At 44.9% G+C, this 25,793-nt stretch overlaps 1 protein-coding gene across 1 annotated transcript in view; it reads right to left on the bottom strand.

The window, feature by feature from the left end:
• The window catches only part of ptchd4 (patched domain containing 4), a gene marked incomplete at both ends in the record, with an annotated part of 52,015 nt that extends 39,292 nt beyond the window's left edge, over positions 1–12,723 (bottom strand). Inside the window, 2 exons of the mRNA XM_084439492.1 lie at positions 8,835–9,315; positions 12,124–12,723. Of these exons, the coding sequence (XP_084295618.1) occupies positions 8,835–9,315; positions 12,124–12,723 (1,081 nt within the window). The remainder of the gene's footprint in view (positions 1–8,834; positions 9,316–12,123) is intronic.
• Between the last annotated feature and the right edge of the window lie 13,070 nt (positions 12,724–25,793).

Below are 25,793 nucleotides of genomic sequence, written 5' to 3'. Positions count from 1 at the left end.
AACGGACAGGCTGCTGCAGCGTGGAGTCTACCCTGAACCAAATCAACTCAGGTGGTTGGGACATGTCATTCGCATGCCCAGCCACAAACTCCCATGCAAAATTCTCTATGGGCATTTGCATCTTGGCCAACGTACTGCTGGTGGGCAGAAGAAGCAATATAAGAACCAAACAAAGACAATCCTGAAGAGATGTCAGATCAACTCCTCTTCCTTGGAGGAACTTGCTTCCTGCTGCAGCCTCTGGCGCTCTCGCTCCTCACAAGGAGTGGAACATCTGGAACAGCAGTGTACACAACTACACACAGCTAAGCGTGCAAAGAGGCATGCTCGCAGGGCTGCCCCTGCTCCACCCAGCACCACTTTCACATGTCCGGTCTGCAGCCGCAGCTGTGGATCCAGGATTTGACTCTTTAGCTACAAGACTCAGAAATAGGAGAAGATGGTCATCATCTGATACAATGGACAACCAGCAAAGCAAGGTGTGTGTGTGTCAACATCCGCTGTGGTGTTTTTTTTTGTTTTTTTTTAAGTGTGTAGGCTACGGCAGCTTTGCACTTTAGTTGCTAATTGTAGCCTATTTGCGTCAGCATCCGCATGGAGCTTATTGAATTCGAGAGATGTGGGCTGCTTGCAAAGTTATATTTAATGTGTTGTCTAGTGCTTTGTGCATAACATGTTAAATGATGAGGATGACTGGTGTGATATCTGGCTGGTCGTATTTGCTGTTGATGGATGGTGATGATGATCACATCGGTCATACTGTATCTTATTTGCAAGCGCATTGATGGTGTGCCACTGCCAGTCTCCCCATTTTAGTCAGGTAGGCTATCCCTGGCATCTATTTATTTTCTAAAGCCAATTGTTGACATGGTAAGTGTGCATGATTGGTGCAATTATTTTCCAGTCACCGAATATCTGCATTTGATGTGCCAATGTTACCTCTCCATGTTATAATGTAACTTGCATTCAAATAATTTTAGGCTTACATCGGGTAGACAAGGCCTTGTAAGTGCACCCAATTATTACCTAGTCAGTGAATGTCTGCATTGCGTCAACTTTGCCTAATTTTAGGCCTAGCCTATATTGGTACATCATCTATCTATCTGAGACCAATTTGTTTAGTATGTGACCTCAGTTTAGCCTATGGCTATAGTTAGGATGCGTGTCAGTGCTGCACTAATACAATACTGTAGCATCAGATGATCAAAAATAGTTAATTATTGTGCCCCCCCATGCAGTTCATATGCCCGCCTTAAGACTGAGTCCTGGCGACTGTCAGTTGTGTTCATACATGACCACCTCTCATAAACACTACTACCAGTTACACCACTGAAAAGCTTACTCTTCAAAGGAGCTAGTGGGCGATATTTATACTGAGTGAGTTTAACTATTTCAACTCAGTTACGGCTGAGCAGAGGTTTTGCATACGGTTGCGCTTTCCTAGATTTACCGCAAGGTCGGGAATTGTAAGCATTTCCCGGTTAATGTGCACAATCTCCGACCGCACGGGAGATGTGAGAAATACTAACCAATTTCTCACATCTCCCGCAAGGTCGGGGAATGTGCACATTACCCGGGAGATGTGAGAAACGCACATGTTTCTCCTACATTCCCCGCGAGGTCGGGGAATGTGCGCAATAACCGGGAAAAGCTCACATTCCCCGTTTTCTCACATTGACCGTAACATTTTTTTTTTTTTTTCTCTAAGCGGATATTGGGCTGTGATATCCGCCGCTTACAATGCTAGTAGCTAGCTAATCTCAAAATAAAAAATAAATAAAAATGTGCAGCCCTAAAAAAGCTGCTAAAGCTAATACTAATATTTACATAATGTAATGGCATCACCACCTATCACACCAACAAAAAATGGTAAAAGAAGATGCGACAAGACACAAGAAAGAAACTCATGACTTTATCCGGAGACCGGCAAAGGTCCATTAGAATAGAAAAGAAAGTTTATCTGCCTAGGTACATTGGCATTCTTGTCATCGCTTGTCCTTAAAGTGTTTTTCAGCACTAATCAGTTCCTCATTCCAGTCCTAAGTACGCAGCTAGACATGAATGGTTCCCAAACTGGCAATTTACTATCCGCAGTCTAGCAGTACCATCCTCATCTACTTACAGTATCCCATCTGATCATGGATGACTGTGTCTGTGTCCATGATGTAGGCAGTGCAATTAAATAACATTCAAGTATACAATTGTGTAGAGTCAGTTGTTGTTGTCTATTGTATAGGCAAGAGTCGTGTCTATAGTATAAGGAAGGTGTTCAATTCCACCTCTGGAAGTCGTGGCAACGATAATTTAACTTAATTTAAACTGCCTGAGTGTCTATGTTACATTAAAGGAGAATGCTCTTTTTCGACAACCTGGACCTTATTTACGGCATATTATAAGACATTTGACTCACCGAGATAACTACGCTACGATCGGTTTGTTGGTGCCTGGAATATTGTGTGCAATATGGCTGAATATTAATCAGATTTTGAGGATATAGAAGATGACTTAGAATATGATGGAAGCCGATCGTAGCGTAGAGAATGTGAGCCGCGAGTGTAGCCTACAGACGGAGCCAGTCTGCGCGCTGTGCGCATGCGTGCTGGAGCAAGTGGGGAAGCTTTATGTCGTTTCTAAAGACGTTTCTAAAGATCATATTACAGAGGCATGGGAAAACCACAACAAGCCCTCACTCTATGGAAGCACAACTAGCGATTCATAAAAATAGATTGATGAAAACAACCATTTCGCGGCACAAAATAAATTTTTTAGAAGCTGCATTCTCGGTGCCCCGTCCGCCATATACTTGGCTCGCGCTGGATTTTAAATTTCTTCTACAGGCCTCCGAATTACACCAAAGTTATCTCGGTGAGTCAAACGTCTTACAATATGCTGTAAATAAGGTCCAGGTTGTTGAAAAAGAGCATTTTCCTTTAAGTGTTGTTGGTAGCAGTTTTCCTGATGCCCATTAGAAAAGTTACATCTTCCAAGGCTACTTCAGGTTATATGATAACTTCAGAGATCATTTGTATATTAATGACTTAATGAAATCCCCATTACAACCCTCAGTTATACTATTAAATTATGGTTAATAAGCAAATCACAATGGGACATATAGGCCTACTTTGTTACGATAGCAGATAACAATGTGACATGTTGAGTTGAGTTTTTGCTTTATTAATCCCCTTTGGGAATTTTTCCACCCCAGCTCATAAAATACAAATGTACACAGAATAGAAATATAAATGTTTAATTGTCATATATACAGTAACAAGTAAAACCACCTACAGGTAGGCTACATTGGAATTCTTGTCATTGCTTGTCCTTACAGTAACTTATCAGCACTAATCATTTCCCAGTTAGCTAAGGTTCCCGAACGTGCAATTTAATATCCATGGTCTAGCTGTCTGTCAATTCTATCAGTTTGATCCTCATTTACATATCCCATCCAATGATGGGTGACTGTGTCCTTTATATAGGCAGTGCAATTAAATAGCATTCAAGTACAGTTGTACAGAGGCAGTTGTTGTCTATTGTAGTACAGAAGTCAATACAAGAATAAGACAATAAAATTAATGAATTAGTTCATTAGTCAACTAATTAGTTCAACTGCTGGACTTGATCTTATGATGGATAGCAGTGGACAGACAACTGTAATGATTCAGTTAATTGGCCATTTATTCAGCAATAACTTGTTCCCAAGCAGATTGCATACCGTGGGCCATGTTTGAAATATTAGGCTTGTTCCGAAGCCAGTCGGCAAGCACGCAAGAATGTCTTTCGTCAATAAAATTTCGGAGGCAAAGGCGCTGTAGTGGCTGTAGTTCAAAGGCCTTCAAAGGCCTCAAGACCATCCACAGCATGCAGCTTGTCCAAAATGCCGGTGCCAGACTGGTGACAGGCACTAAGATGAGGGAACACATTTCTCCTGTCCTCTCCTCCCTTCACTGGCTCCCAGTGAAGCGACGAGTGAAATTCAAGATCCTCACGTATGTCTTCAAAGCCCTCAAAGGTCTCACCCCAGCTTACATCAAAGATCTCCTGGACCAACCTACCAGCTTCAGGCCTGGTCGCCAGCTCAGATCCGACAACCCGATGACCCTGAAGGTCCCACGGTCAAAACTTGTGACAAAGGGAGACTGTGCATTTTCAGTGATGGCACCTGGGCTATGGAACAAACTTCCTCTGAACATCAAGTCCGCCACCACCCTGGACTCTTTTAGAGCACAGCTTAAACCTCACCTCTTTGCCGCAGATGATCTCTAATTTATGTCCTTGTTGTGTGTCTTAAATATAGTTTCTAGATTATTTTGTCTCTGTGCAGTCCTGTTTTTGTTTGTTTTATTTTGTACCCGGGCTGCATGCATTATAAATAAAAATAACATAACATAACATAACAAAGGTGTTATCTTCAATAACTTATTGGAATACTTTGTCTGGTATGTCCATGTTTTCTTCTATCTCATAGCGATCTATCTTTGGCAAATGAACAATAACACTGCAGCATAAACTAGGAAAGCGGATATTAGTAGGTGGGCTCTATAGAGACCAGAAAGGGGGCTCTAAACCGGAAATGGGGTGAATAGAAACAAGGCTTTCCCGCAAGGACAGCCTGGTGATGCGAGGCTACATACTGCAGCATGGGAGAGAAGAATATTACTGTACATCTATGAAGAATACTTAATCCATATTAACTCTATCTAAATCTTAATACTGTAGATACAATTGTGTTAGTTGTACTAACTGACTCTTTCGCTCTGTCTAAACCCAGAATATAATAATAATTACCCAGAATATAATAATAATAATAATAGCTTATTAACTCCAGCTTAACTAACTGCATTCTAGAAGCGAATAGCCATAAAGTACTGTAGGTATGACTGTTAGCTTGCTTGCTAACTTTTTCTCTCTGTCTAAACCTAACCCCCACTGAGGTAATTAATCAGTGTACTTTAGGGAACAAACACATTTCCAGGAGTATTTCCCCTTCCTCTCCTGTTTATTAGCCCTCTCAGTTTGGCCAACTAAAACACATAGTCACTGTTGCTCTTACTGTAATCAATACAGCTGCTGGGATTTGACCTCTTCTTGTCAGCACTGGAACACTGTACGCTTTCTGAACTCCTCCAAGCAGCAGTCCAGGGGAATATTTCCGTACTGAGCAGGGAGATGACCATACTCTCTCTCCTACCAAGCAGGGAGATGCTTTCTCTCGTACCACATGCATGGCCTTCAGTATCTGTGACTGTGACATCATGGCTTCTGATGACCCCTCCCCCTCTAATGGGGTGTTCATGAGTTCCCTGTAGGCCTGGTAGCCACCAAGAAGCTGTTATATCATCATCCTGCCTTTCAGCAGCAGAAACCATCAATCTCCAATCAGTCATCCTGATGTGTGTGTGTGTTGGACGTGTGTGTGTGTGTGTGTGTGTGTGTGTGTGTGTGTGTGTGTGTGTGTGTGTGTGTGTGTGTGTGTGTGTGTGTGTGTGTGTGTGTGCGTGCGTGTGTGTGTGTGCTTGTGACTGGCAATGTCGACTGACACTATTCATCTTGTCCCGCAAGATAAAATCAATTCTTCCAGAATGGCAGAATGTTCCAGAAAGGAAAATGCAGAATGTCTATAAATCAGACAGTAGCTCCCACAGGGACACATTCTCTGTGAGGGATGAGACTGGTCTATAGAAATGCTGCTGGACATTCACACTGGGAAGATCCTGAGTCTGGAATGTTTGTAGGACATGGTGCCCGCAGAGGGTGGCTCTGGGAAGTGTGCAGGCTGCAGGCTGATCACCTAAACACTCTGCAGGCTGGTGACCTAAACACTGTGTACTGCAGGCTGGTCACCTAAACACTGTGTACTGCAGGCTGGTCACCTAAACACTCTGCAAGCTGGTTACCTAAGCACTGTGTACTGCAGGCTGATCAATTAAACACTCTACAGGCTGGTCACCTAAATACTGTGCACTGCAGGCTGGTCACCTAAACACTGTGTACTGCAGGGTGGTCACCTAAACACTGTGTACTGCAGGCTGGTCACCTAAAGAATTTGCTGACTGTGATTTATGCCACATTTATTTAGAATGTTGCCCTACGTTTAGAAAATATGATAAAACAATGTTTTGTTTATTCACTGTTTGTGTGTGTGTGTGTGTGTGTGTGTGTGTGTGTGTGTGTGTGTGTGTGTGTGTGGGGGCCAAAAGGTAGAGTTCCCCAGCTCATTAAAGCTGGAAAAGAGAGAGAGAGAGAGAGAGAGAGAGAGGGAGAGAGATAAAGCAGTGCCAGTATGGGGGCATGCATCCTGACTGTGCTCCCAGTTCTCAGGCTTTTTCTTTATCACCCAGCATGCACCAGGGGGGGAGTAGGACTGCCTGACTGTGCAGTAATTGGCTCTCTCAGATGATCTGCCAGACAGATACAGGTGGAGGAGACAGCAGGACAGGTGGTGCAGGTGGAGGAGACAGCATGACGGGTGGGCATTGTTCCGACAGAGCTGCCGGCTCCATTGATAGGGAGAGAGGGGAATACCTGTCCTCATGGGATCTCTACGTGTTCTCAAGGAACTCTACCTAAAGACATTCGCTGGGTTGAATCTGACTTGTCTGAAGACAATTAGTTGAAGGGCTGCACGTAGCTCAGGAGGTAGAGTGGCCGGCTGGGGATCGCAAGGTCCCTGGTTCGATCCCATCCTAGTCCTTGACAAAGACACTGAACCCCAAAATCACTCACATGTGGCATGGTGGCGCAGTACCTAGTACTGTCGCCTCACAGCAATAAGTTATCCCAGGCTTTCTGAGTGGGGTTTGCATGTTCTCCCCGTGTTCACAAGGGTTTCCCCCATGAAGAACCCAATATGAAAAACATGCAGAAGAACAGATCGCACACGCTGTCTGTCCCTGGCGAAGACGAACAGGAGCACTTGGTTTGCCCCCGGGCGCACCCCATGCACACTGCCTAGTGTCTGCACCCGACTGCCCTTGGGGGAAGGTCACAGGATGGGTTAAGAGCAGGAGAAAAATTCCATTGGTGAACGCTCCAGCCACTTGTGTGTGTGTCTCGGCATTGCTGCCTACACTGTGTGATGTGTGCATACTCACTATGTGACAGATGAATGTTTGTTTGTTTCTTTGATTGTTTGGTGGGTGATTGAGATGCATTAAAATGTCAGTAAGACATGGCTATTCAGTATGACTGTTCAGAGAACGAAACTCCTGACAGACGTATGACATAACTGTTCACTACATCAGGAGCAATCCTGGAACTAGGCTTCCATCTTAGATCATCCTCTGTTTACTACAGGAACAGTCATAGTGTTCCCTCTTAGATCATCCTCTGTTTACTACAGGAACAGTGACTAGTGCTCCATCTGAGATTATCCTCTGTTTACTACAGGAACAGTCACTAGTGTTCCATCTAATATCATCTATCTCTCTGCACCAAGCGTATCTATAGGAGAAGAGTCCATCTGCTCTGGTCATGCCACCAGAGTAGTTAATCATCCCTGTACCAGGTTGACCAACAGTAACTAGCTAGCTCATCCTCATCCATCCCTGTACCAGGTTCACTTACAGTAACTTGCTCATCATCATCCATCCCTGTACCAGGTTCACTTACAGTAACTAGCTCATCATCCTTGTACCAGGTTCACCTACAGTAACTGAACCACTGACTCAGTTCAGTCTTCTGTTTGATCTGTTGTGAGAGGAAGAGAAGGCCACCTCACATGCTCATCCCAGGGTTGTGCCGACATCTGCTGCCTCTGAGGCCCGCTAACCCTTCTCTCTCTTTCTCTCTCTCTCTCTCTCTCTCTCTCTCTCTCTCTCTCTCTCTCTCTCAAACACACACACACACACTCTTTCTCTCTCTCTCCCCTTCTGCCTCTCCCTCTCTCTCCCCCTCAATCTCTCCCTCCCCCACCCCACCCACCTCTCTCTCTCCCTCTCTCCCTCCAAGTATTTCTCTTGCACCCATTACCAATCTATCTCTCCCATCTCCAAACTGCCCTCTCTCCTCCTCCTCCACCCTCCACTCCCTGGAGAGATGCAACGTCTAGGTCACCAGGATGCTCCGGCGTGCTGTTCCTGGTTTTTACTTAAACTTGATTTACGTCAGGTGGACTGCAGCAATACAGACCTCCGGGGAGGCAGTCACCTTCAACCTGTTCTTTTTCTGTATAGAGGAGCTACTAACAGATAAGAGCCTGCGATCCAGGACTGGTGGTAAACACAGTAGCAGCTGTTCTGATGGTACAGTTACTGAACATAGTTTGAATAATATTGTGAAAATTGTAATTGTCTAACGTACTGTATGTGTGATTAGTCCAGACAAGAAGCATTTGAGAATATAATTAGTAGGCTGACTTTCCTACTGCAATGACCATATAATTAAACCCTCCTCACACACACACACACACACACACACACACGCACGTACTGGCACGCACACATGCATGCACGCACACACACACACTGTCACAGATACCCCTCTCTACCACCATAACAATCAGCAGTGCCCCCCCTCAACTGAGCTCTCTTTGAGGGAAACTCCAGATCAATTACCCTAACCCCTCCCACTCAATTACCCTAACCCTAACCCCAGCCACCAGCCACCCCCCCCAACCCCTCCCTACTCAGCCTCCAAATGGAAACCTTGATAAGATGGACTCAGCCCGCCAAACACCCCGTCAGCCAGCCAGCAAAACAGACAGTCATCTGGAAAAACAGCCAGTCATCCAAGCAGCCAACCGGGCAGCCAGCCAGCCAGTTAGTGAACCAGCCAGCCAACCACCCAGTCTCACTCAGTCCCTCCCAGTCTCACCCACATCTCACCCACCAACTCACCCATAGCGAAGAAGGGTATACCAAGCAGCGTGGAGTTAAACTTCCCGTGGGAGATGAAGAAGATCCCGGCGGCTGTAACGTTGGCGATGCAGATGGTGAGCACGCCCAGCAGCCCCAGGAAAGGCTTCCCCCTCAGGCAGTCCCGCATGGAGCTGGAGATGGTGGCGGACAGCAGCACCAGCACCAGGCTGACCAGCACCTCGCCCTTGGCCAGCACGCCCGTCTGGTGGAAGTCCCTCCACAGGCTGAAGGAGGTGAGCGATTGGATGTGGAGGTCCTCGCTGAGCGTGGAGAGGCGCTGGATGAGCAAGCAGAAATCATTCTCCCAGTGCTCGGCGATGGTATCCTGGACCACAGGCCCATGGTTGCGGAGGTAGTAGGTGATCTGGACGGCGCGAGCGAACTTCACCTGCTGATCGCGGCTGTTGGGCGAGAAGGAGACTCCGCCCAGCTGGTGGCCGATGAAGGACACCCGACCGTCCTGCGGAGTGAAACAGCAGAGGTTAGTGAGAGACACACCTCAGAGTCCATCCTGATTTCTGGTTCTGTTTTGATATACAGCATTATTCCATCAAATTAAATATATTGTTCTTCATGTGTGAAATTCTGTAATCTACCTGTATGTCTTTTATATTCTGGGATGTCCAGCTTCAAACAGACTCATGGTAGGATGATGATACAGAATGAACAGAAATTAAATGATTGCCTTTGGTATTTTATAATGAAGTTAACCTTTATCACAATATCACAAGTGATCTGTTGCAAACCAACTACTAACTTGTAATTCAGCATTAGTACACAGGAATAAGGGTGACTTGAACATAAAACATAAAACGTAAAATTTTGACATAAAATGTTTCCGATTTGGCCAGCAGTTGGGCCTCTTCCAGGATCAGGACCCTAGGACAGTGCTGTCAAATACAATCCTGGCCTGCTTGTTTTCAAACAGGCTTGGGTGTCCTATCCTATCCTTTCTGGGTGTCCTATCTTATCCTTTCTGGGTGTCCTATCCTATCCTTTCTGGGCTGCAGCAGTGGCGTGTACAGTGGGGATGCAGCACAGTGATATTAATCCTCTGGGAAGGTGACTGATACGTGGGGATGAGATATGTGACACCACTTGACTCCCCTCCAGAGTAGATGGATCTCCAGGACAAGTACAGGAACAGTTAACTTGTCACCCAATAGGAAAATGATGCAGCATCAATAGTTATTTGCTCTCAGATGGGGAAAGCCTGTTCCGATTGGCTCACTGCATGTACATCCACTTTAGGCTATAGCCTGTGGTCTTTTACAGTTTTTCATAGTGATTGTCCGTTGAAAACACATGACAACTGTAACACAACAGAAGAGCAAGAATGAAGAATAGCATGGCATCGTTGCCATTCACGCTAAATGACTACCTTCCGCCATCATGTAGATGAGAGATTAATTAACGAACATAACATCTATAATGGATAAAACACCACATTTAGCTTCTTCAAAGCCACGACACTTTGGCATCCTGTCTGCACATTGGAGAATAGATACATGCCCGAGGCTTATCCAGCCTTTCACATCACAGTGAGCAGACAAGCAAAAAACTCTGTCAAGCCTGCACAGTCCACACACGCCCCCCCCCCCCCCACACACACACACACACAGCAGAGTAGTGGGAAAGGAGGTCACTTTGCAACTTAAAACATGTATTTCCATTGAAGAGACAGGTTGACGTCAAAGCGTTGGGACGATAGTGTTCTCGATATTGTGAAGTAGCCCTTTCTTCTTCACTGATGTGATTTCATAACCAATATGATGGACGTCCACCAGAAGTCACATTTAACCTGTCCTGACCACTGACTGACAGATGGAAACAGAAGACACGGCAATGCAATACTTTTGAGATCCCTCCAAAGAGACTGTGGCAGTAGGGGTGAATAGAGATACTGTACAGAGAGAGTGAGAGAGAGAGAGAGAGAGAGAGAGAGAGAGAAGAGAGAGAGAGAGGGAGAGAGAGAGAGAATGCATCAAACTGTTAATTTGTTTTGTCTTGTAGTAGCCTGTTTCTTTGCTCTTTCTAATTAATGTTGTTTTTCAATGTCCAGATGCTGCTTTGGCAATATATACAGCATTACGTCATGCCAATAAAGCCAATTTAATTGAATTGAATTGGAATTGAGAGAGAAAGAATGAAAGTGTGTGAGAGAGGGGTGTGTGTGTGAGAGAGAGAGAGAGAAAGAGAGAGACAAAGAGAGAGAAAGTGTGTGAGAGAGAGAAAGAGAGAGAGAGAGAGAGAGAGAGAGAGAGAGAGAGAGAGAGAGGGAGAGAGAGACCCTGTGGTGGTGACCAAAATCTTTAAGTGATTTAGTGTAGGGCTGTATGAAGGTACTGGGCCCTCCAGTACATTTACTCACTATGGAAGGGACCAGGGCAGCCTCACAATGGCCACTCTCACTGGAGGAGATAAAACACCTTAGGACATGCCTCTCTGACTCACCCCCTCTGACCACCCCAGCTCTCCGCGCTTGGGGATTTACAACGGCCAGGCCTCTTCACGGCCATCCAGGGAACAGTGATCACTAGACGGTTAGCTCATCATCCAGCACCACATACATAGTTTGTGATCGATATCCACGATCTTCATACCCTACATGCTATATGTGTATATCACATTATTAATAATGTAACAGTATTATATCATTATTATAACACGTGTAGGCTACATTAATTCAGTTGTAATCGATACTGCACATGTGCCATGTTGCACCATGTAGTCCTATAAGCCAGTCATAACCGCGTGAACAGAGCCATAGGTTCTAATAGGCGACATCTGCAGATGCTGCAGTCCCAGCAGCACACACACAAGGCATGAAGCATCATATAGCGAGGCTGCAGCCTCCGCAGGAGTCTGTTAGCTATGTCATTCTATATGTGCAGGGCTGTGGAGACACTGCATCATTCATACCAGCAAGGAGGAGGTTCCCTTCTCCCAGAGAGCATTGCAGGGCTATGCAGCCCATTCCCAACCTGCTCGGCCGGCTGTTGAATAGAAAGGCTTTCCTTCCTTGCCTAATATAACGGAGTAATCTGCATCTTAGACAGCCAGACTACTAAGGATAATTAATACAATCACTGTCTTCATTGAAAAATATTGCAGCCTGCAGATGCACTGTCACATAGTCCAGGTAATTCGGTTTCAGGGTAGCAAGGCACGTTTACAGAGGGAGAACCTGACACGTAGCAAATCAGTCTACTTAATGCGCCCGGGAGAATCTGCCAAGATTCATCACTCATATTCCTCATAGTCTTACCTTTAATGTGGTATTTGGATATCCCACAGGCACCTTAGAAGAAGTGTTGTTGGAGAGAACAGCTGATCGGATATCTTCGAATATCGTAATTATATCATCCAACAGACACCGCTTGTCCCGATGACTCAGGACACAGAGATGTGCGAAAGTATAATTGAATCCCTTGTAACTGACGCGCAAATCCAACACCTGCTTGTGAACCTGGAGGACCTGCTCGGCCAGCTCCAAAATGTTTCCCCCGGACTTGGCCAGCAGAATCAGCCTGCCGTATCTACCGGGAGTGTGCAGGTCCGAGTACAGCTTGTTCTTAGACTGGTCGATGGGAAACAGGCTGTTGGCCAGACTCCTCTCTATCTTAGCGAGGCTGTGCGTCGGGGCGACCAGTATCTCAAGGTCCGTCTCCGGCTTGAATCTGCTCAGGACAGTAGATCCGAAAATGATGGTCAGGACTGCGGGGACGGTAAGGAAAAAAACCGGATGCCTACTAACGAATAAGCCCAGCCAGTAGAACGAAGCTTTGAGCCCTCTGTGAATCACCTGCCGCAGCATCCTCCAACAGAGCCAGCTCGCAGATGCCCCGTCTCTCCCGATCAAGCACATGTGACATCAGGCTCCCTTGCCCAGTTCAGTCAATCCGAACGAGAATAGTCCACACACACTACACCTGGGAAACAAAAACAGCACTGCAGCAATTTGCAACAAGACAGTCAAATATTGATCATCACTCGATCGTGGCTCTAGCTCCCGTTTTGTTTCATCTCCCCCGTGTTGTAAAGAAACGCCGCGGTTCCGTGACTATACCCGGTTCCGTGATTGCCCGTGTTGCTCCGGCTGCACTAGCAGCACATCGCGGCGATCTGGTCTGCATGTGTGCGCGGTCCTACTCTATCGGTGCCGCCTGATTTATGTACTTGACTGTAACCATGTGCCGAGTTGAATGGGGGCGGCGGGGGTGGCGGGTAAACGCTGATGACGGGTTATTTTAGGAACACCCGCAATAGCATACAAGTGTCGTGAAATATTCACGGGTGGCGGTGCAGCGAAGGCATAATGGCCAAACGCGCGTTCCTGAAATGAATCTCCATACCTCGTCAAAGGGGAAAACCGCACAGCTGCACTTAAAGCTGTACAGCAGACTAGGCCACGAAAGCCCATGGCTAATGAATCTGTCTCATGAGAGAGAGAGAGAGAGAGAGAGAGACCCTCTAAAGCCTTCCAAAGTCACAGTGAGTTTGCTGATAAGGTGTTTTTACACCTCAGGAGGCTTCAAAGTCAGGTGAAGTCCATCTCTCTTTATGCAACATCACCTGACCTGCCTCACACGCTGAAACAGCAGCTCATATAGCTTAGTAGTCTCACTGTAGGCTAGGCTAGGCCTGCAGTCTTCACCCTTCACTGCCTCAAGATCATCACACACACACACACACACACACACACACAGAAGCACCCCACACACACCAACCCGATATCACGGCTAAACAGACCCCCCCAAACATCACACTCAAACATTCTCTCTCTCTATCTCTCTATTCATTTAATTCAATATGCTGACATTGTGTGTTGTGCGTTTTGTGTTGGAGGTGCAAGAGAAAAATTAAAAATGTGTATAATATTACGGTCTTGTAAACGGAGGGGATATGTTCTGTTACAGTATTTCATCAAGCTTTGAACTCAATGTAATACCCACTCATCATCTACGTCTACTTTGTAACTCCACCAAAGGATTCTGTTACCTTGATTTTACTGCTACAAAAAATAAAGTAGCGCTGTTAACTGGAAGGACCCCCCCCCCCTACAATGTTACAGTGGATATGGCAGAAATCTCAAGCTATATCCCACTTGACTTTTGCACTACAAAATGTAAGGAAATATGGATATACAGTAGGCTACATGACAACATATGGATGCCTTATCTAATCTTTATTAATAACCTCTGCTTTCAAACATAATTATTTTTTAATGTAAACGTTTTATCTGTAGCTCTACTGTATCCCTAGTACTGTGTTGTTTGTCCTGTTCGTCTTGTTTGTCCTGTTTGTCTTGTCCTGTCTGTCTGAGGGTACCCCACATACATAAAAAGCATTACACATGATAGCACTGATTCTCACTCCGCAGGGGTTGGCCTGGGTGAAGACACCGTCCTCAGAGCAATCCAGCAGTCCTGTCGGAGAGAACATTTTTGCTTCCCTCTGGAATATTTAGGGGTAGGACCTATGTCCACTGCTCCATTGTTCTCTGTAAATCGCTCTCTGTATGAAATATGATATACAAATAAAGTTTGATTTGATTTGAGCAAATCCAGGGGAGGGCTGTAATGTATTGTATGGTATTGAATTGTAATGTATTGCATTGTACTGTGCTATTGTGTCTTGTGCACATAACAAAATGAATAAAAACTATTAAGGAAAAAAATGAAGATACTTATACAGCAGTCATAGTGGCCATTTTGTTTTCAATATTCTAATCCTCCATTCACACTGTCGTTTCACTCAAACTGTGCTGTTTTGAATGTAATTAGTCTTTGGTACTTTCAGAGCTCATGGTTTCAGACTGATCAGTGTGTGTTTTGTATTACCCCTGCAGTCTGCAGTGAGGCCTTTGTTCATAGCTGTATTAAGTTGACCTTTCCCCTGGAGATCCACCCGCCCGCCCACAGCTGGGGTTGTTTGTGTGTGTAGTACGGTGTTTGTTACTTAAATTTAGTCTCTTTATGAAAGTTATTTTCTGCCTCAGTGGTTGTCTTCTTTCTGTAACCCCTGGCAATGGCCTGCTGTAATCCTGTAGAGCACTCTTAAGGCTCTCACACCGCACTGAACGCTAATCACCGCTATTCATCAACACCCACACAACACAGGGAGAGAGAGGGGAGGGAGGGAGAACTACCTGTATGCATTAACACATGGCAGACAGAATTGCTACCCTTTGTTACAAGTTCCTATAGTGATGTCAGGCAGTCTACTAGCATGAGTACTGGTTAGTTCTGCCTAATTAACACAATAACATTGGTTTGTTGAACAGCTCTCGTGTGAGTACACTGTGCTCCATAATGTCTATAGACATTAGCTTAGAGAAATAACACAGCCTTTTGACATGCCGGAGACCAGGGTTGGAACTCAGTAGTGCTGATGTATGTATTCACATCCACACACCTGTCTGTGGTCTGGATCCTGACAAACACACAATCTTTTACATTTCAAACCTCTAATCCTGTAAACTGCAGTATGTGTCCTGCATATCCCTGTGTGAGAAACAGGCTGCAAATATGTGTTTCAAATGCATCCTAACACCTGAGACAACCATGACACTAACACCTTCATGGCTGGATTTATACATGTTTTGTCATAACTTACATATTATAACAGTCCCCTCCACATGAATATCTCTAGACCACATGACACTGTGCACTTTTTTGGAAGAAAAATAATAATCCTGACTCCATATTTGGATTTCAAAAGCTCTACTGCAAGATGTTCAACAATAAAAAAATAATTACTTATTATTCTTACATATACTTCTGAAAATAGGATTACAGCAATTATAGTCAAGGGCATCAGTAAACTGTCACTTAATTCCTTCAATGCCCAGTGAGAACAAGCTTTTTATAAGTTCAAACATTCTCTTTCTGTCTCTGTCTGACACACTGCCTACCCAACAAAAAAGATGTTCCTTTTGTCATTGGATTCCTGGTCTCAGTCCTTGCCTCAGTTCTACTCTTTTATTGGAATAAAAAGGGCATTCAAAGCTAAATTTAGCCTTGATTCTTTTCTAGATTTTCAGTCAAATCCACACCATTTGCCTAATGAGGTGACAAAAGCCACTGTCACTGATTCATTCAACTTGACCTTTACTTCTGTTCCCCACAGACCAACCAATTGAATACTTCACTTTTCTGAACAAGCTCATTTGACCCAAACCAGCCCTCAGAGACACAGAGAGAGAGAGAGAGAGAGAGAGAGAGAGAGAACTTCATTTTTGTGAGTAAGCCCGTTTACCGTAACCCAAACCAAGGGTGTAGGTTTGGTTTCAACATTGGTAGGGGCCAACAATTTTTGCTGGGGATGAGAGGTTAAACCTCTTAAATATTCATATATTATGGTTGCTGCTGCTGCTGCACTCTCTCTCTCTATCAGCTGCTGTGTTTCATACATAAAAATTGAGATTTTCATTGGATTTTTAGACTGACATTCAACTTATAAATTGATATATCTGTCCATTAGGGGAGTCACAAAATACCAGACATTTAGTAGGCAATACCAATTGAGAAATTCCACAATCCTGGATACCCAATTTGATACCAAAGTTGGAAAAAATAAATCCCATGTACTTCAACATACACTACTTTATTTAAAAGACCCTCCAGCCAATATAGTGAGAGGAAAATGATCAGATTCCAGTTAACAAGTATACGTTAGCTAATAACTGCTAAAACAGGCTACACAGGGATGGGCTTGTATAAAGAAAAACCGACCTGAGCTCTCATAAAAGTATGACCAGTACTTTTAGTATTTACCAGTAGTACAGGATTTACCAGTAGCTAGCTAACATAGCTAACGCTAACGTTACTTACAGTTGCGGAGAAAAAGCTCCTGATATCCCTCATCCTCTTTGGAGGGGGAGGCGACATTGTGGTGGATGTACCTAAACGGCTGTCAGAATCACAACTGTATGGCTTGGTGTCAGCATCTGTCTATAAGGCTGTTGGTGTTCAGATCCAGCGAAAATTAGAAAAATGCAGCGATCTATCTCAACCAATTGAGCCAATCAAATGTGAGTTTAAAATTATTATTTTTTAAATACTGGGATGGCACATTCACAGTGGAGGAAAGGGGTAGGCTAACAGTCTAATATGTAACTCTGAACATAATGCAAACTAACTCACTCAAAATGATAAGGTCAATTCTGTCTCTCCCCAAACGGGGTCATCCCTATATTCCCCGGGTCCTATGTTCCCCGGGTCCTATGTTCCCCCCAAAAAAGGGTTCTATGTTCCCCGGGTCCTATGTACCCCGGGTCCTATGTTCCCCCCAAAAAAGGGTTCTATGTTCCCCGGGTCCTATGTTCCCCGTGAAACGCAAAAGATAAACGTGATCATGCCATGGCATGATTTAATGCGAAACAGGTCAAATATGTTGATTTAAAACGATAGCTAATGGAAGAAAATAAGAAACCACTGGAGGCCGAGTGTGCTGTTTCTTGTTTTCTTACACACAAAAAATGCAATGATTAGGTAATGGAATATGCAGGGTTGAATGTTTTAGTTCTTCTATTTTTTATTTTCTCAAGTTAGCCTATCACCAAATTAGATAACTGTTGTCTATATTTTTTCATAGGCCTGTGTGTGTGATGGCCTATTTATTAAACTTCAGTTATTTCAAGCGCATAGTGGTTGAGTGACTATCATTTGTACTGTGAGCGGATCCTCTCTCCACGGAGATTTTTTCCCCAAAGGATTTGCGCCTCTCATGAGCCATATCCCAACTCACAGAAGGATGGGTTTGGACTGGGACACTGTAAACTTCAAAAAGGCATCAAGCAGCTTCTCCATTCATTGACATAAAACCAATAGTAGGCTAGCCTTACAATCTAGAATAGCCTACATTATAGTCAGAGCTGCTTTGGGTAGCCTACTGTGGCGTCATGCATTGCGCATCACTAGGCTAGGTTACGTCTGATCCATGTCAAGTTAACATGCAACATTTCTGAAACTTGATGTGAAAAAATGCGGGCATGAAATCATGCAAGCCTCGCATTTTGCACGTAATTCTGCGATTATTGCGATGAAAATGCAAGAACCCTTTTTCTGGGGGATCATAGGACCCGGGGAGAATAGAACCTGGGGAACATAGGACCCGGGGAACATAGAACCGGGGGAACATAGGACCCGGGGAACACAGAACCCTTTTTGGGGGGGAACATAAGACCCGGGGAACATAGACATGTTCCCTTCCAAACTATGGGAAGGCCATCTAAATTATCTAATATAACTGCACTCCAAAGATAATGCGAACAAGGTTGCTTAAAAGTTGGTAGGGACAATTTGAGCCTCCCAAAATGTTGGAAGGGACATGTCCCGACCGTCCATACACAAACCTACGCCCTTGACCCAAACCAGCTCTCAGAGATAGAGAGAGAGAGAGAGCTGCAATACATCCAGAATAGCGCTGCCAGGGTCCTGATGAGAGTCCATAATGAGCACATAACCCCCATTCTACATTCACTGCATTGGTTCCCTGTCTCATCCTGGATCAACTACAAAATCCTGCTGCTCACCCACAAATGCATCAACGGACACACACCTCCCTATCTACAAGAACTGATCACTCCACAATCCTCCACCCGTACCCTCTGATCCGCAGACAGTCTACTCCTCCAGGCCCCCAGCACTAGGCTGTGCACCATGGGGGATCGAGCCTTCTGCTCGGCTGCACCGCGGCTGTGGAACAGCCTCCCCACCCAGCTGAGGGCAGCTCAGAGCATGGACTCTTTTAAAGCAGGCCTAAAAACCTACCTTTTAAAAAAGGCCTTTGCCTGTTAAAATTGTGTGATTTTTATTCAGTTGAGTTTTATTATGCTACGCTTTTAAACCTGTAGCACTTTGAGATTTTTTCAATGAAAAGTGCGTAACAAATACATTTTTCTATTATTATTATTATTATTATTATTAGAGAGAGAGAGAGAGAGAGAAAGAGAAAGAGACAGTGCTTCACTTTTCTGAGTAAGCTCATTTAACCCAAACCAGCTCTCAGTTTTCTTCCCCAACCTCCCAGATAGTCCATTCTAACAGTGATGTTGCATACATGAGCAGAGCAACATGTATACTCTATATCTCGAAAAGAACAGCCTCACAGTTCACCACAGGATTGGACAGGAGTGGACTGGATAAAGCAAGAAAGGTACAAGGCTTTGAAAGAGAGACTTTGAGAGAGACTTTGAGAGAGAGAGAGGTAGATAGAGGAAGACTCTTGGAGAGAGATAGAGCTAGCGGGATCTATCTATCTATCTATCTATTTTACTGTCTGTCTCTGTGTCTGTCTATGTAATCTGTGTGTCTATGCCTCTATACAGCTATCTATCTCGGCTAGCAGGTTCACTCTGAGGGTGGCTGCTGGTCTTGTGTGTGCGTGTGTGTGTTGTGTGGATGGGATAAACAGGTTCTAGAACATAACATGTCTGCAAGCTTACAAGCATTATATGAATATTCATCAGCTCTTTAGACTGGAATCATACAACATTCAAACATACAATTTAGGTCCAGTACTGTATGTGTTATTTTTAACATAGGTTGAGGATAATGTGGTTAGCATTTAATTGTGTCAGTGGTATGTTGTCTTTAAATGTGGAGAGTGTGGGGATGAATGTGTTCATTACTGTAACAGAATGCCGGTTGTCTTCATCATGCTACAGATTTTAATTATGAATGTAACCACTTTAAATAACAACCTGACTGCAATCACAGCAGATTAACATAAAATATCAACAGAAATATGTCTTTCTGATGTATGCTGCGTATTAGGATATCCTGCACTCTATCTAAGATGATGCTACGTATCTACAGTAGTTATTGAGAGAGATATTGACATTCAGTAGGCTCCCACAGTAGACAGTAATGTGAACAGATCAACTCTATCTGTCTCTCTCTCTCCCTCTGTCTCCCTCTCTCTCTCTCTGTGAAAATGAATGAACCACTTAGATGAAGACCGACTCTCACTCTGATCTATTCAGAGAGGGGACACACATACCCATACTGGACTCTACACACCAAAGCTGTCAATACACCCCTGTCATATAAATAAGCTATCCTATGAATTATTAATCAGTGCTGCAGTTTGAAATACATCCCCTGGGTGTGTTCATACAGTAGCTGCCTGCTGGATGTGTTGGAGAACGTGTTCTCAATTCATTCTCTAGGAGATTGCTATTTTCCTCTGTTTATGCTCTCCATCCATAAGGGTCGTAGTGAAATATGATTTATTCTGCAGTCAAATCTACAAAAGCCCATCACATATCATTTGTTTCATACTGGGCTTGGTGGTATGGGGTGTCAGACACAATGTGTGTTGTTCTCCAACGTGACAGACTATTACACTATAAAGCAATAACAGCACTTGGGTGGTCATGTGTGAAACTGCAGCCATGGAAGCTGCTTTAGCCCAGACCAGCTCAGAACAGCACATAGTGAGCAGAGAGGCAGAGCGAGAGGGAGGGAGAGAGGGCGAGTAGGGTAGGGATAGAGAGAGAGAGAGAGCCATATGAGGGAGAGGGAGATACTGTACAGAGAGGATGAGAGGGATAGGAGAAAGAAATAAATAGAGAGGGAGAGAGAGCAAGAGAGAGATAGAGGGAGGAAGAGAGGGAGAGAGAGAGAGAGGATGAGAGATACCATAGAGAGAGGAGAGAATGAAAGAGTGGAACAGAAAGCAGCATCTTGGCAGCAGTATTGTATTATTGTTGTTATCTGTGGAGTGGAGCTGTTCATCCAAAACAATACAGCAGCCGCAGGATGAACAGAGCATGAAGGACAGTGCTGCCATTGTGCTACAGTATGTCTCTCATCTAGCCCCAGCTCCCAGCCCCCAACCACCGGCCACCAGCCCCAGTCTCAGCCCCCAGCCACCAGTTTCAACCACGTCAGTGGGTTGGCGAGCGCAATAGGGGGTCTGACTATTGAAATGAATTGAAAACCTTGGCGCTATTCGCCTTATTCACTTCAGCTGCCATATTGGTCAGTCTGACGTAATCAGGGGTACGGATGCGTAAGTGCCCGTTGACTCCAATGTTAAAAGTTCACTGTAGTTCGCATTTGGAAATACATGGAGGTGAATGAGCCATAGTTGCATACACTCCCATGTATTTCCAAAAGCGAAAACAACGGCAGTGAAAAACAAACAGAGTCTGGTAATGATGAGTTTGTAACCTCGATAGTGTATTCAGCCTGTTATTTTGACTATTTTGGTGTTTTTTACAGTGAACTTTACATTGAAGTCAACGGGCACTTCCGCATCCGCACCCCAGACTGACCAATATGGCTGCCAGGTGAATAAGGCGAATTATGTCAAATAATGCGCTTGCGTTAAAACCCATATAGCAGATTATGGACATGACATATTATACAGACCATACTGTGAGGCCCATACTGTGAGCCCATCTCACTGACAAAGGGATGTTTGTGATCACACTCCACACCTGATAAAGATTTGCAGGCCATGGGATATCCTGCTCTCCTCTACCCAGTGACTAATCAATGGGAGGTCAGAAGCAGGAAGGAATGCATTTCGTTTAGACTGCTCCTGTTAAACTCACAGTAAACCTGACAAAACCATCTTAGCAAGGACTGGTTCTTTGAAATGGGTTTTGGGGCGAGCCATTAACTCTTCCTCTCACACAATGGTCATCCTACCTTCCACTCCTGCGGTAATAAACAGACTCACATTATGAACATTCTTTGTATTGTTTCTTTAATAAAGGGCAAGTACTTTCTCCCAACTATGTGATGCAACCACCATGAGAACAAGCCCTAGGAATAAAGTATTGCGTTGTATTTGTAACCAAGTGTTACTGTGTGTTGTTAATAACTGGTTCTATGCTGCTAGGTCAACCTGTTGGTATCAATCTGAAGCTAAAATCATGAATCAGTTGATTATGCATGTTGGGGAAATGTAATATAATGTTGAAACCATAACAGGGATATTTGATGATTCCAGACTGTTAAGAAAATCTTGTTCCCCTTTTATGAGTTCTTTCACAGGAGAGCATACTGAGACTAGTAAGATTAGGTGTTGTGATTGGCCATTATTAAACCAAACCCCCACCACACCCATGTAAATTGTATTAGCGTTGCCCAACCTTTTTAACAACTGCGCCAGGAGTGTACTATCGTTCTCAGTCATGAAATTACAGAAATTGTGTTGGCCATGCCTTAAAGTGCCAGCGTCCTCACTTTTGCATCTGCGTTACTGACAGTGTTGGATTTGCAAAAATAGGGCCCCATGGTGTTTTAAACCATCAATGCATTGCAAAGCCTCGTGATCAGAAACATATCTGCTGGTTAACCATCTACTGCTCCATCCATCGTTAATCATCCACACTTGTCGCAGCAGATTCGCCAGCAAGCTGACAAAGCTCTTCTTGAAATATATCTCCCCAAGCATGGGGATTTCACTTTCTTCTGTTTCCTCCTCCCCCACCATCCTCTCACACCTCCCTCCCCCCTCCGGTTCTCCCAGATGTGGAAAGTTGAATGATAGTAATTAATTGGTTGGGGGTTTTCCAGTGGCCCCCCATCCCTCTTTCTTCCTGGTGACTAATGCAGTCAGGCGAATGGAGGAGAGGGCTGTCCATCAGCCCCTGGCCCCTCCCCCAGGGTGACTCACCGGCATGCTGCTCAGATTTGCAGATGAAGGTCGGCCAAGTGCTTTAGGGGTGGAGCCTCAGAAGACAACCACTGAGAATAACCCTTCATCTATGTGCGTGTGTGTGCGTGCGTGCGTGCATGCGCGCTTGTGTGTGTGTGTGTCTGTTGGGTGCAAGTGGTGACAGCTGTGGATGAAATCAATAAACTAGAAATGGTGCTCAAGAGAGCAGACCTCCGCCCATGACCATGTTTGGTATTGTATGTAGTTATTATCCTGTCATAATTCGAAAGCACAGTATTTTAATTGGAGAGCGCAGTTTTTAATCGAGAGCAAGAGATTTTAATTCAAGAGCACAGTATTTTAATCAAGAGCAAGAGATTTTAATTCGAGAGCACAATATTTTAATTCAAGAGCATGCAAAATCCTTCCTGTGTTCTCTCAATACTTTACTCACGCTTTCAAATGTGTTTATGCCTTTTCTCAATACTGTGTTCTGCTTTCTCTCTACACCACACGCTTGCACTTAAATATACTCCGGGTCGCTCTCACAATTTCCTTTGCAGCCAAAACCTAAGTCTGTGCTTACAGATTTTTTCTCCTCTCTTCCAATTCGGTTGTGTTCGCTTCACAAAACCTTCCTGAAAACCCACCAATAAGAATGGGCTATGGTAGCCTCATTCTCATTGGTTGGTGGGGGAGATTAATCTTTTTTTTTTTTTTTATTTGTGTGCATGTGCAGCCTCTCTTAAAGGTACAGGCACCCTTTTATAACTAATGTGGTAGCACAGAACTCAGCCAAAGTGGAATAGAGACAGATGAACTTAACTGGTGGGGGCTGGTGGGTAGCCTGGTGAGGAGTACACCGTCCCTGACTGGCTATGACCAAAAGGGGCGGAGCCTCGCCACCACGCCACTATTCACTCCACAGAACCCACTTTTCAGCCCCTGAGTGGGCTAAAGACACACAGTCTTCAATGGTGAATGCATGGAAATTGCCCGGAGGTCACTGTACTGTCCCCGACTAGCTGTGACCCAAGGGGGCGGATCCTAACCAGCACACCACTATCCACGCCACGGGCCCCACAACTCAGCCCCTGAGTGGGCTGGAGACACACGGTCTTCACCGGTGGAGTCAGGTAGGTGGCCCGGAGAGGGGTACACTGTCCCCGATTGGCTCTGACCTGAGGGGGTGGAGTCTCACCACCATGCCACTATTCACGCCACAGGCCCCACAACTCAGCCCGAGTGGGCTAAAGACACAAGGTCTTCACCGGTGCGGGTGGGTAGGTGGCCCGGAGAGGGGTACACTTTCCCCGACCAGCTCTGATCTGATGGGGCGGAGTCTCGCCACCACGCCACTGTCCACACCACAGACCCCACAATTCAGCCCCTGAGTGGGCTAGAGACGCACGGTCTTCGGCGGTGGGTGCATGGAAATTGCCTGGTCCGTAGTAGTTCTAGCAGTAGCTGTTACATAAAGCTGCAGCAGCTAGCCCACCTCACATTTTTTCCAGGAAATGTACTTTCTAGTTATTAATTCTAATTCAGACACACTAACAGAGCTGTGAATGCGCATTGGAAATCCAAATGAACGTGCAAACTGTTCGTGAACACGGCGGGGTCTGAGAAAAGCACAACTGCGCATGTCAAAAGGGGTCGATTCGGCAAGATGGCGCTGATCAAAATCTTTCAGGAAGTAAATCGCTTCCTGGCCCCTTGGTCCGAACGGACCTCTAAAACTGCGCCCGCCGCTGCTGTCGTTGCTGCTCTCCGCTCAACATGCGGCGCGAACGGTTACTCATGACTAGAATATCTCCACAACCACAAGGGCCATTACTGTATAATAATCTTGGTATCAAATGAAAGCTAACACCTGTGGGGAGAAGTGAGACTCAGAATCAAAATAGATTTTCTGTCTTTTAGCAAGAAAATTACCAAAAAAAGATTTTTACACAAACTATTTTCATATCACAACCAATCACAACACGCGTCTAATGCGGACAGATGCACTGAGCTTTGCATATGCGAATGCTGATTTCACATGGCGATATCTAAGATGATTGTTCCCTCATTTCAGCCAATAGGGTGAGAGCAGTGATGAATATTGTTGAGGAATTTACATCCAAACACCTTAAACCTTTGTCCTCTCACTTCTCTTGTAATTCATCACCTCCCCCAAATATTCACATAGCTGTGCTAACATACAAAATGGCTTCCAGAAGGCCATCTGTCTACAACAGAATAACCATCCTTTGTCCCCAATTGCCGCCCTTTTTCTCATGTCACATGTCTGTACTCTTGGCCACGCCTGCCATTTCATATGACGTACAATGCAGTAGCCAATCACATCCTGGAAGCACCTTACCTGGGGTTTGACTGCATATAAGGCACAGCAAAAGACCAAACGGGCACTTCGCTGAATAAACCACCCTTGTTGCGTTGTTCAGGAAGTCCTTGCGCTCGTATGCTTTTCACAATAAACCAGACTTAACCTTTTGAACGAATCTTGGTAAATCCTTTTGACTAGATCAGTTATTTTACTATTACAGTTGGCGACGCGGATGAAAATGGGAGGACTGCCTGCGTGTTGCTTCGGGATTCCAGTGGATGAACTGGTATAGACAGACGTGTCGGTCCATATGGGCTTGGAAAATCAATCTTCTCTCTTGCGCCAGAGCGCACGCTGAGATTATTTCCTCAGTTCTTCCACTGGATTCTTGAAGCTCACAGGTACGTTTAAACGAACCCTCTTATGGTTCTGAGTTGTATTTGCCTTGTTTTAGTTTCGGATTGTGTTGGTCTGGCGTGTTCTGAAAACAAAAGCCCCGCGGGGGGGGAGTTGGGTGTTTCCTACCGAGGGTAGGGCGCTCGTTGTTGTTGATGTTTCGTTTCAGAACGATTACCAACTAGCTTAAGCCTCATTGTTGATGTTTCGTTTCAGAACGATTACCAACTAGCTTAAGCCCCGTTGTTGATGTTTCGTGTTAGCACGATTGCCAACAAGCTTCGAAGTGATTGTTGATGTTTCGTTTTAGAACGATTACCAACAGATGTAGCTACGGGAGTGATTGGTGTTTCCAATCCGCATTTCTTGGAGAAACGTTTTCCCCTTTAATCCCGGGTGGTTTGGTAAACCTAAACGAGTTTTAGCTTTGACCAAGTGGCTGGTGCAGCCGAGCAAGCATATGGTTTTTTGCTTGTCGTAAAGGTGGGCCTGTGTGTTCGTCCTGTGTTCGTCCTCTTTGTTCGTTCTTTGTGTTCTGCGTCCCTGCACTTAAGCGGTGTTCGGGTTGTTGTTTACTGTTTGAGCTTCGGCTC

The sequence above is a fragment of the Borostomias antarcticus genome (genome assembly GCF_949987555.1).
Source record: "Borostomias antarcticus genome assembly, chromosome: 6".
Classification (NCBI taxonomy): Eukaryota; Metazoa; Chordata; class Actinopteri; order Stomiiformes; family Stomiidae; genus Borostomias; species Borostomias antarcticus.
This window is presented reverse-complemented; position numbering and strand designations above follow the sequence as displayed.